This window comes from Rattus norvegicus, chromosome 4, assembly GCF_021556685.1.
Source record: "Rattus norvegicus strain SHRSP/BbbUtx chromosome 4, alternate assembly SHRSP_T2T, whole genome shotgun sequence".
Taxonomy (NCBI): domain Eukaryota; kingdom Metazoa; phylum Chordata; class Mammalia; order Rodentia; family Muridae; genus Rattus; species Rattus norvegicus.
In genome coordinates this window covers 60,202,288-60,214,306 of record NC_141537.1, presented here as the reverse complement: position 1 = coordinate 60,214,306, position 12,019 = coordinate 60,202,288, and the positions used below count along the sequence as shown (strand labels likewise).

At 38.5% G+C, this 12,019-nt stretch overlaps 1 protein-coding gene across 2 annotated transcripts in view; it reads left to right on the top strand.

Annotated features, from left to right (window-relative positions):
* Nucleotides 1–12,019, top strand: part of Copg2 (coat protein complex I subunit gamma 2) — a 128,346-nt gene that overhangs the window by 87,529 nt on the left and 28,798 nt on the right. For both annotated transcript variants that reach the window (NM_001106929.2, XM_087657089.1), the window contains exons 14-20: nucleotides 504–747; nucleotides 2,999–3,074; nucleotides 3,901–4,004; nucleotides 4,985–5,110; nucleotides 5,717–5,779; nucleotides 6,233–6,372; nucleotides 6,984–7,155. In NM_001106929.2, the coding sequence (NP_001100399.1) occupies nucleotides 504–747; nucleotides 2,999–3,074; nucleotides 3,901–4,004; nucleotides 4,985–5,110; nucleotides 5,717–5,779; nucleotides 6,233–6,372; nucleotides 6,984–7,155 (925 nt within the window). The remainder of the gene's footprint in view (nucleotides 1–503; nucleotides 748–2,998; nucleotides 3,075–3,900; nucleotides 4,005–4,984; nucleotides 5,111–5,716; nucleotides 5,780–6,232; nucleotides 6,373–6,983; nucleotides 7,156–12,019) is intronic.

Below are 12,019 nucleotides of genomic sequence, written 5' to 3'. Positions count from 1 at the left end.
GTTGTTCCCTTAAATTCCCTTGATTGCTATTAAATACCACAGTGTTTTGCTATTGTTGTTCTTAACTCACTTCTTCATAGTCTGTATTTTCATTTTTTTATTCTTTGAAATTTTAATACATACATTCAATGTATCTTAATAATATCCATCCCTCACTTGCCCCTGCAGGCACTACAACTCAACCCAGGACCTCCCATTAGTATTTTAAACATATTTCTTTACCATGCATTAAATATATTTCTTTCTCATTTCTGTATACCATTCAGATATATACATAATTCTATTTTCTGTATTTATCACATCTAATTATCTCCCCACTTGAAGGGGAAAAACTTTGTTTTTATTGTTATATTTAATAAAGGAAGTTAGTTGAAATTTTAATATTATAAACATGAATCTTGATATACAAGCATTTCTTTAAAATAAAAATTTAAAAAGGTCCTTAAAATGGGAACACCATTGGTGGTGGTTAAATAAAAAGAAGTCTTCTTCTCTTTTGTCAGGGAGGTTTTGAATACAAAAAGGCCATTGTGGACTGCATAATCAGCATTGTGGAAGAGAACCCTGAGAGTAAAGAAGCTGGTCTAGCCCACCTCTGTGAATTCATTGAGGACTGTGAACACACCGTTCTGGCTACTAAAATTCTCCACTTATTGGGCAAAGAGGGCCCTAGAACTCCTGTTCCCTCCAAGTATATCAGATTCATTTTTAATAGGGTAGTCCTGGAGAATGAGGCTGTCAGAGCTGGTGAGTCATTAGAACACAACTAATGGTGTAATTGCTGGTCTTCCAAAATAGGTGATCCAAGAGAGTAGTAATGAAGTTGGAAAATGAAGTTGTAGGGTCTCTGATGTTGTGATATGATCTTGGAGGACAGCTGGTTCCAGATATACAACTCTTCCTTAGTGTTTCAACTCCCAAACAGATTTTTGCCTTAAGTTAAAGACCTTGCCTTTCAGTGTGACAGGGGTATCACAGTGGGGCCTCTATTTTTCCATTAAACCATAAGTAAGATAGATAGATAGATAGATAGATAGATAGATAGATAGATAGATAGATAGATAGATAGATAGACAGACAGACAAACCATACATAAGAATGAATGGATGGATGGATGGATGGATGGATGGATGGATGGATGGATGGATGGATGGATGGATGGATAGGTGGGTGGGTGGATGGATAGATGGATAGATAGATAGCTGGATAGATAGATATAGATATAGATGTCTTATGTATAGATGTGGCTATATATACATCTTCAGTGATTCTTTCTAGTCTGCTTCACCAGAATTGGTAACTTCTGTGATCCTTTCTCTCATTAACTCTTAACCTTACCCCATCCTTGTACTTTGTTTCCTGATAAATTCAAAGACAACATCACTAGTTGCTTTCATATGCTCTTAGTCCATTATTTTTTTCAGCTCAATAACATTTGGCCCTCTTTAAATTCTTTCTTGTTTCTTTTTTAAGTTACATATAAGTTAGCTGGCAGATCAGACTGCTTAATACTTTATCTTAGTTCACATTCCTCTAGATTGCTTTTTGGAGCTTTGTTGACTCCTAAATATGAATGTTCATACCACCTCTCAGATGTAATGTGAAATTCAGACTGAAGCTTCACTTGATCCTACTCTCACAGACAGACTTAGGTCCAGCTTTGAACCTTCCTCTGTTCTTTACCACAGTCCTGTCCCTCTTCCTCCTGCTGATTCTTCCACCTTCCTGTTTCTGTGTCACTGGGTACAGGGTTAGGCTTTCATTCATTTCTGATCCCTACCCCATCTGTTTCTAGTTTCACAGATATTTATTTACTAGGTGAATGTGAAGAGTGATCATTAAAATAACAAACTCGGGCTAGATTGCTGACTTAGCATTAGGAGTACTTACTGCTCGTGCCAAGGACCTGAATCTGACTTCCAGCATCCGCATTACATGGCTCACAATCACCTATAGCTCCAGCTCCCAGAGGATCTGATATTTCTGGCCTCCCCTAGCACCTTCATTCATGTATACATACGTACACACAGGTGAATACACTTATACATAATTAAAAATAATTTGTACAAAAGCTTAAAAAAACAAACTACAAATATATCCCACATCTCTATGGGATAATAATCTTTAAAACCTTGAGGTCTGTGTGGTTTTTTAGTTTATCTCTAGTCTTTTACTTTCGCTCTCTAACGTGGGTCCAACACTTAGCCTTTCTCGTTCAAGTCTAATAGTAACACTTTCTGTTCTGGACACAGGACGTTTTTATTTGTTTTTCTTTCTAATACTCTTGTCCTGCCTTTTCCCTCTGGCTAAACTAACCATTGTAAAACATTAGGTGTAATAGTGTCTCGCATCCTTGTCTTACCTAAGCCCCTATCACCGTACTTACCTAGCATCTTAGATATAGTTTACCAGAGATTTACCAGACAAGATAGTCTTTACTTACTGGTCTATCTCACTGCACCCTCATGCCTTAGGTCAGAGACCATGTCTTTTATCTTTCTTCCCCTTAGCTCCTGCCACACTTCTAGGTAAAATTTAGGTGAACATAGAATTTTTGTGGAATGAAAGGAATTTTAATAATAGTTTTTTTTCACGCTAGTTAAAATTTGAGCAGAATCATGTTCGAGTATATATAAGAGGCTGCCATGAGGTGTATGCATGATTCTTTTTCCTCGATAAATGGAAAATCTTCCTGTGTAGTGAAGCTAGACACTTCACTATTCTATTTATGCTTATGTAAGATCAAGGAACTGTCAACACAACATGAGACTTTATTTCTATTGAATACCAACTGCTTCTCTAATTTGCTTTTAGTTTCAGTATTTTTATTTTGTTCTGTTTTGTTTTCTAATACAAGGTCTTACTTTGTAGCCTAGACTGGTCTCAAACTTTGAGTAACCTTCCTGCCTTGGCTTCACAAGTGTCTGACTTTTGAATGCTTATTGCTTAGCTCTGAGTAGCCAGTATTTACATTGCTTCTTCTTTTGTTTCACAATAGCTGCTGTGAGTGCTTTGGCTAAATTTGGGGCTCAGAATGAGAGCCTTCTCCCAAGTATCCTTGTACTCTTACAAAGGTATGTAAAAGACTAAATGCTAGCTGTTGAAAAATAATTCTATGTAGCTAAGTAGTCAAAAACCTCTTTGTACTATGTCAGATAAACTGAAGAGCTAAGAGTAGAGCTGATAGTGTAGGGCAGATGGAGATTTGGGGAGGTTTTCAGGGTTTTTCCTAGTAATTATGTATATGTGCAAAATATGAAATTTGAGTTTTAGATTTCTTTTAAATGACACTGAGAAACTAAGGTAAACCTATGTACCTCAATTGGTACAGTAGGCACTAACTTAAAAGATATATGAAGTGATTTGTGTGAAGAACTGAAGATAGTCGCCCTCTATGGTCTCCATAACCTCTTAGTTGGTGAGGAAAGGGAAAAAGTTGGTGGTCTTTTTAGCAAATATTTTGTGATTGCATTTTATAACTAAAGTAATTAACTCATTAGCCAAAGACTGAATGACTAAAACAGATTGCCATTTGAAAAATAACTGTCTGGATTTTGAGTGCTAGTTTTCTTTTAGTATCCTTAGAAAGTGTAACATTTCCATTTCTTAGTTGTAGAAAAGCTAAGTGTTGGGCTCACATAGTTACGGGTTCAGGATTAGATTGTAAAGTATTATGTCATTGGTACCGTGTTCTTCATAGTGATCTCAGTGCCTTCTCAAAATAGCAGTTCAAGAATTGCAGAAATTTTAGGAAGCCCATGTTAGCTATTATTGAACTCTTGTCATAAAAGTCGTATCAGATGACCACAGCTGCACTCTTCAGAAAGGTAGTGGAACTGTTGGACATCTCTGTGTACAAAGACATGGACAGAAACATGCCTAACTATTTCCTCTGAGCAGGTGTATGATGGATACTGATGACGAGGTACGGGACCGAGCTACCTTCTACCTGAATGTGCTACAGCAGAGACAGATGGCCCTGAATGCTACATATATCTTCAATGGTCAGTGAGAGTCAGAATTATGTACATAGCACAAATTTGTTTGTCAAATGCTCAATGATTTTTATGGTGATTCACATGTTAATTGATTCCTTTAGGCAGTTGAATGATTTTAATCTTTGAATGCAATTCTATTTCTAGAGAAACCCATATTCATAAAGGTATTTTCTAATTTAGTAATAGTAGTTCCTATGAAATAATATAGAAGAATATATTTTTAAAATATGAAAGGGTCCAAAGAATATTGCTTATGCCTGGCTCTTCTTAAGCTCCCTCTTAAATGGCTGTCCCTGTTTTCATTTTCTTCTGCTTTTCTTGTTCCATCTACCTAAGAGAGTTTATTTTCTGAGAAATGCTTACATTCTATGACATTTTTTATACTTTGCTCCCATGTTTCTTTGAAAGAAATAAGGCAGCTTGTAAGTTTATGAGGCAGATGCCTATAATAATCTTTAGTTTGATTAATTAGGCCATAGCTTCCTAATGCTGCAACCCTTCAATACAATTTCTCATGTTGTAGTGATCCCCAACCATAACATTATTTTTGTTGCTACTTCATAACTGTAATTTTGCTACTGTTATGAATTGTAATACAAATATGTGTGTTTTCTGATGGTCTTAGACAACCCCTCTTCCTAAAGTCTTACTAAAGAAAGAGTGTGGTCCTGCCAAGGCTGGATCCCCCAGTGTAAGGGGAATGTCACAGGGTGGAGGGGTTGGGGAGGGAAAACATCCTATAGAAGAAGGGGAGGTGGATGGGATAGGGGGCTTATGGCCAGGGAAACTGGGAAAGGGAATAACATTTGAAATGTAAATTTAAAAAAATATCCAATAAAAAACATAAACAGAAGAAAGAGTTCTTCGATCCCCACAGGTTGAGAACCACTAGGCTATAGTTTTTTGTTATGTGTTTTTCTTTAGAAAGCTTAACCATTACAGATTGTTGAAAATAGATTATAATGCTGAGATTTTCCTGTCTCTAGGTCTGACAGTCTCTATACCAGGGATGGAAAAGGCCTTACACCAATACACATTGGAGCCTTCAGAAAAACCCTTTGATATGAAGTCAATTCCTCTTGCTATGGCTCCTGTCTTTGAACAGAAGTCAGGTAACAGAACTGTTTAATTTAACTCTGTTAGGTTTTTTGTATATAAATAATTTTATAAAAACTTGTAAAATCATCTAACCTGGAAAATAAAGCTAGAAAAAGATTTTTTTTTCAAATAGCATAGTTTTTCTCTCTTCATTTAAAAAAAAACTCTTGTTTGATTATTTTTTGAGACAGGGTCTCTGTACATAGCCCTGTCCTGGAACTCACTACATAGACAAAGCTAACCTGGAATTCACAGAGATCTACCTGTCTTTATCTTCCAAGTGATGGGATTAAAGGCATAATGTACCACACCAGGCATATTTTTTTCTCCTAATACCTTTTGTTTTTTATTCCTTGAGATCTTTTAATATTAAGATAGATAAAATTTTTTAAATTTAAAATTTTCATTTTAAGCCTCCTGGGTTTTACTCAAAAGCCAGAATAAGAAATATGTCCTAAGTTGAAAAAAATGTTTTAATTATTTAATACAAAATATCACAATACTTGAAGCTGTTTGCCACTGTGTATCTGCTAGAAGTTATTGCCTTCATTTCTTTCTGTATACAAGGTAAGTTAGAAGTAGAAAGAAATTCACATGTCTGCTTCTATCTGCCTTTCTAGAGATCACACTTGTGACTCCTAAGCCAGAGAAGTTGGCTCCTTCCAGGCAAGACATTTTCCAAGGTATATTTTTATGAATATAATAATCTTTAATCCCTAGGCATTATAAACTAATAAAATCCACTGCTTTTATTCAATTTGATTAATTCTCAATTCAGTATTTTTCCTGTGTCGTAGGTTATAGTGGCTGGAACTAACTGGTGTCCATGGACTTTCCAGTTATTAACTTACTACCTGGGACTGTTATTCTTGTGCATATTTTGTTGGTTAAGAGAGAAGGAAACTAGCAATTTAGTTTCTTCTTCCCTCCTACATATAGGAATCTGGTACATAAACTTGGCAACTTAAATGATTATTTCACAGAAGCTTGGAGATCCCCCTAGTTGACTTTTCAATTGTTAATAAAACCATAGAAATGAAACCATCTTTCTACTATGGTAACTAAAGATTTTAATAAACTCTCTTCCTGTCTTCTTCATACTGTACTTGTACTTTCTTTCTTTTTGTACTTAACAGAACAGTTGGCTGCCATTCCTGAGTTTGTGAACCTGGGGCCCTTGTTCAAGTCTTCTGAGCCTGTGCAGCTGACAGAAGCAGAGACAGAGTATTTCGTTCGCTGTGTGAAGCACATGTTCACTGACCACATTGTATTCCAGGTGAGAAGATGACCTAACTCTTGGCTCTTTTTAAGCATTTAAATACAAGCTGCTATGCTCTGAACCAAACAGTACTCCCTTTAGTTTATGAGTCTAGTTCCTTTCATAAAGGATTGATTTAGCAACAACTTGAATTTCCTTTTCAGATGTATGTAAGTTTCTTCCTCTGATGGGCTATTTTTAATAACTAAAATCTAAAAGGATATAAAATTAAAATGTTCTAAAAATAGACATATAGCATAATGTTTTTTAAAATCGGCATTTAAAGCAACAAGGTAAACTAAGTGTGTTGTTCTCAGAACTTAGATTTGGTTGTTGTCAGATTTGCAACACCTTGATGTAGAGACAGTCTCAGAGTGACACGATGCCTCAACACGAAGCACTCACAGTAAGCCTGTCTATGTCTCAGAGACAGTGGGGAACACACTCCTGGCAGGTCTAAGTTCTGGGGTCAATCTCTAATACAAAAGGAAAAAGTCTTAGAAGACCTATAGTGCTACTTAGTGTTGACAGTAGTAGATTCCAGAGCTGGCGTGGACTGTGAGTGAGTAGAAACAACTTACTGGAAAACACTTCTTATTCCTTACAACTTTTCTATTGCTGACTTTTAGTTTGACTGTACCAACACTCTGAATGACCAGCTGCTGGAGAAAGTAACTGTGCAGATGGAACCATCCGATTCCTATGAAGTGCTGTGCTGTGTCCCAGCTCCCAGCCTTCCTTACAATCAACCAGGAATATGCTACACACTTGTTCGCTTGCCAGATGAGGACCCTACAGCAGGTACTAACTCTTAGAAGGAGAAGATACTTAGTGGTCTTGACAAGTTTTTAATTTTCAAAAATGTAGTTCTTTGCAGAATTGAATGTTGGGGGTGGGTATGTTTATAAAATTGATTACTATTGTATAGGTATTACTTTCAAAGCTAACTCTGTGAGGAAAAACTCGCTGGTGATAAAGAGGAACTGAATGTATACAGTAATAGCCCAAAAAAGCATTCCGGTTTTCTATTGATACAGTGTAAGCATGAGTGAATACCTACCTGATATGTCTCATAAGAATCAGGATGTTCCTTTCCAAGATTGCTGGGGGAAAGATGGTTATTTGACAGATGGCTGACATTTTAAAGACATCACGTGTAAGCATCATGTAGCATAAGACTGCAGTCTGCAGTGTTTCAGACTAATTCTCTTAGTCAGCCATTTGTGTTCCATATTTGAGAAAGGCTTTATCATTTACGTGACCTATGGTCAGTCTTGGGGTGGAAGTGGCATAAGGTTTTACATTAGAGACAGTTGCTGGTGATAGTCTTTATACTTTAAGGGTTTCGGATGGTCTTGATGGTGAGTCCTTTATAAATGTTAAAATCTATCCCACTTGAGCTCTACTCCACTCAGTTTTCCCATACTTACTGCAAAACTAACCCAACTTTCACAGAAATAACCACACATACCACATTAATATTTAAAGTTTTTACTATTTGTAAGTACAGGAAATACATAAATTAACAATATCAACAAACATCAGAGAAGTTACAGAATTACGAGAAATCATAGAAGTACTAGTAATTAGTAATCCCTGACCATCATTTAGTTACATTTAGGGCTTACTCTGATTTATTTTCCTAGTTCCCTTCTCCTAATTCCCTTCTTCAGTGTTCACTCATGGGAACTGCTGACCAATCTTAGCTGGGTTGGGTGCTAGACTAGGCTACTCAGACTCTGGCACGAGGTAGATTCATGTTGGCACCATTGCTGAGTCTGAATCCCAGGATGCTCCCTCTGACCCTGAGTGGAACTGTGTGTGTGTTATACAGCCACTTGGATTGTAGCCTAACCCTGGGTGGGAAGGCACTTTCCTATCTGGACTCTGACATTTCTCTTTTGAGCTTTTGGTCATCTGTCTTTAAAGTTAATAACTTTGTTTATTTCTTTGTGAAATCTCACCTTCCATTTCCTTGTGGTTTCACTTTATTCTCCTGGTCTGATTTTCTCTCCAGGTATATACATCTGAAGTAGGTCTGCTAGGCAGTAATTAAACTTTCTGTTCTCTGAAGTAAAGCTAGTTTTGTTTGCTGTTGTTCCAAACTTATATCTGGGTCCAGCCTTAATACAGTTCTGTCTTTGCCATCATCCTGGGAGACTCTGTTTTTCCCAACAGCCATCTTTCCTTGCTTCAGAATCCCTCCACAGTCCCTGTGCTTCACTAAACCTGGGTTGTTAATTTTTAAGGGATGCCATTGCTTTACACTTAATTACAATAGGAAACAAATCTGAGCCATTGAAAATGCCAGCCCTTCCCAGTTGAGATTACCAGCTCCTCAGAGTACACTCAATACAGATACAGCCCCTCAGGTGGACCCGACATTGGATAACTCAGGGGAACCCATACCCCAGGGAATGGGATTAAAAGAGTAAGTACAGTTTTACAATACCAAAATACACAAGACAACAATGTTGAAATTACAGTAGTTACATGTATTATAGGAAAACAGTAGTGACATGAAACACTTCCACCAGGAGAGGAAGAACAGCCACCTCAGCTCTCTGCACTGAGGAGGTAGGTTCTTCTTAAAACTGATCTTCCATGTTGTTACCCAGAGGTTTGAATGTTTGCTCTGCTGGCTGTGGACTATTCGACTTTTGTTTCTGCACATTTATCAATTAGAGACTTTTCTTTCTTTATGTTAGATTGAGAGGGATTTCTGGTCAGTGGCAGAATGTGGTTACAAACTCTTGTCTTATTTCATCACTTTTGTGTTGGACCCACCATATGCTTGATTACTCCTCTCTATTCTTTATTTTTATTAGAATTCATGAATTTTAGCTCGTAGCGAATCTCAACTCTACTTGGCAATGAACAATATGAAACACCAGGACATAGGTGGTGATGGAGTCTATACCCATCCTCCTGTCTTTCTCTTTTTAACATAAAACTTTTTTCTATTACAGATATTCTAAAAATTACCAGTCACTTCAAAATTTTATCACTTCTAAAATGTATCTTATCTCAGAAAAATATTTTCCCTTAGAGTCACAAGGAAAATAGAGAAATTCTTGTTTATGATTTCCTTCAACTTGAAAATAATGAAGCATATTAGAAAGGAATATGGGTTTCTTAGACAGGTAATAATTTTAATTCTAGCCCTATAATATACCAAATTTGTGAATTGCACAAATTATTTTATTTGTGTATCATCTGGCACCATACATAATAACACACAATATTTTAAGTCTGGGCTTCCTGAATTTTTTTTCTATTAGCATCAATAAAATCAGTTCTTCTGCACTTCAAAAGATATATGCCCTCCAGGATTCTCCAGAATACTACTCATTGACTATAACTTTGTTTGTTCAATCTATAAATATCCTTGGATATCAGATACTGGTTTCTGAAGATTGTTAATCAAGCCATTCACAAACTCATCTCTGTGTAACCATTTATCCTCTTACCCAACCCATTCATTAACTGATACCTGATGAAGCTTTTAGGGAGCCAAATAGCCTCCTTTACCATTTGGGCGAATTATCTTGCAGGCCATGGTAATTATAATTCAACCTCTGTCTAACTTTTGTCATAGTTGCTTTTTTTTTTTTTTTGTCTTTTTCTTTTTTTTTCTTCTTTTTCTTTTTTGTGTTTCTTCTTCTTTTTTTTTTTTTGTTCCTTTTTCTTTTCTTTCATTCTTTTTTTTTTTTCCTAAGACAGGGTCTCCCTCTGTATCCCAGGCTGGTTCTACTACTTTCCTTTGTCTTTAATATTCTGTTTTCTAAATTAGTGAAGTTTTTCTGCACTAAATAAAGGCTGGGTTACTTACTAACTTGCTTCTCTTATAAAGAGAACTCTGCTTAGTCTTTGAAAATCTGCCTAATATTTGTTGGTTAACCTGGACATTTGTTAACACCTCCCACTTTGGAGACCCTGATTTCTGCCTTTTGCTTTCCTGCCCTGGCTCCGTTATCAAGGGTGAACGGCAAGTTCAGTTGGTTTTATCTTTCCTGGTCCTTTCATTTCTCATCAGCGGTATGACTATTTTGATTCAAAATGTTTGTTACCATCCTATGGCTACCTACTTCCTCCCTAACAATACTTCCTGGAACCGTCCAGTCAACATGGGGACTCGGGAGTCCTTCCGGCCCTGTCAGATCACGTCCTGATTTGCACTCACTACTCCCATTGTTGTCAGCCTCTGCATTTAGGACAGACTCCAGTGAGTACACGTGCTATCTGACTTTACCTAGCTATAAGCAGCTCAGCTGATTAGCTTTAGTATTGTGGAAAAATCATGGTTTTTGACACACTGAGCCATCTGTCCAGGGTTTTCAATGATATAGTGCTCCCAATAATTTGATAGGTATTTTCTTTATCTCTACCTCCACAGTTGGAACAGCTGAAGTGAATGCTTCATTTTAAACTTTCTAAGTCCTGAGTCTACCTCCTTGGTATGGTGCCTTCCTCTGAACCTCTCTGCACTCTCTGCTCTCCCAGCTCCTCTCATGCTCTCCCACCTATTATAACTTCCTCACAGTCCTCCTGAGTCCCAGCTGAGCCTTTCTCCTGCTCTACCTTCCACTGCTCAGAGAAGTGGAGTCATACTCTCAACACCCAATGCTTCTTCAGATGCCTCTGTGATGCTGCATCAGCACCCCCAGCTTGGCCTGTCCCCTCACCCACTGATCACCACACTTGGTCCTCTCTGCATCACACTGATTGGACCAAATCTGCACCCTCTACCCAGCAGTCCCTGTGACCCATACTCCACACTTCCTTCTAGAACACTGTGTCCATGGCTCTCTGTGACCTGTTTTGCCTCTTTCAACATCCTTTGATCCACACACTGATGAAGCTCTAGGGAATATTGGACTCTGATTGTGATCCTCTTCCTGTCCTGTTTTCTGGTCTTCCGCCCACATAGCCTACCCTGTCTCCAGAGGTTCTAACTTCCACCTTGTCTTAATGCTGCTGAACGCAGCTCTCTCCCTGGGGACTCTAGTCCTGGAGTTGTCTTTCTAGTCCTCAGCACTCACCCATTCCATGAGCTTCTCTACATCTTTGGCTCCATTTTTCTCTGCCTGTGATTCCTACATACAACTAGCTATAAACAACGTTCACCTCTGTGCGTCACCGTCCATCTCTATCAGCCTCACTGCCCCACCTCAGTCCTCAGCAGCAAACACAGCTGGCAGTGCTCTCTCCCCCTGCCCCTGAGGAAACCCTCTCCCAGCTCTCACCCTTCCTCACACCTTCCTTCTGCACTGCATCCAGTTGCTCACCGTCATCCTCCTGCACTGACAGGACCTTTCCTCCCCAGTCTGACAGTCATGACTCTGATGTCCTCCTCCATCTGCTTCCTTCCTTCTCCATAGCCATCTCCATCCCCCCCTTCCACCAGTGATTCTCACCCGGGGGTGCATGACCCCCCAGTAGCCTATCAGAACCATCTTCTGAGTAGAGTTGTTGTCAATGTTTGTGAGCAGGTCACTGCTGCTCCCCTCTGATGTTCTGATAGGCTACCAGGGGGGCGTGCCCATCCCCCCCCCTCGGGTGGAGCCCCCCACCCCCCACCCCCCGGTTAAGAATCACTGCTGTGGATGGTCCCCTCTTCTCTCCGACCTTCACTCTTCAGTTCCATGCCTGAAGCTTTCTAGTT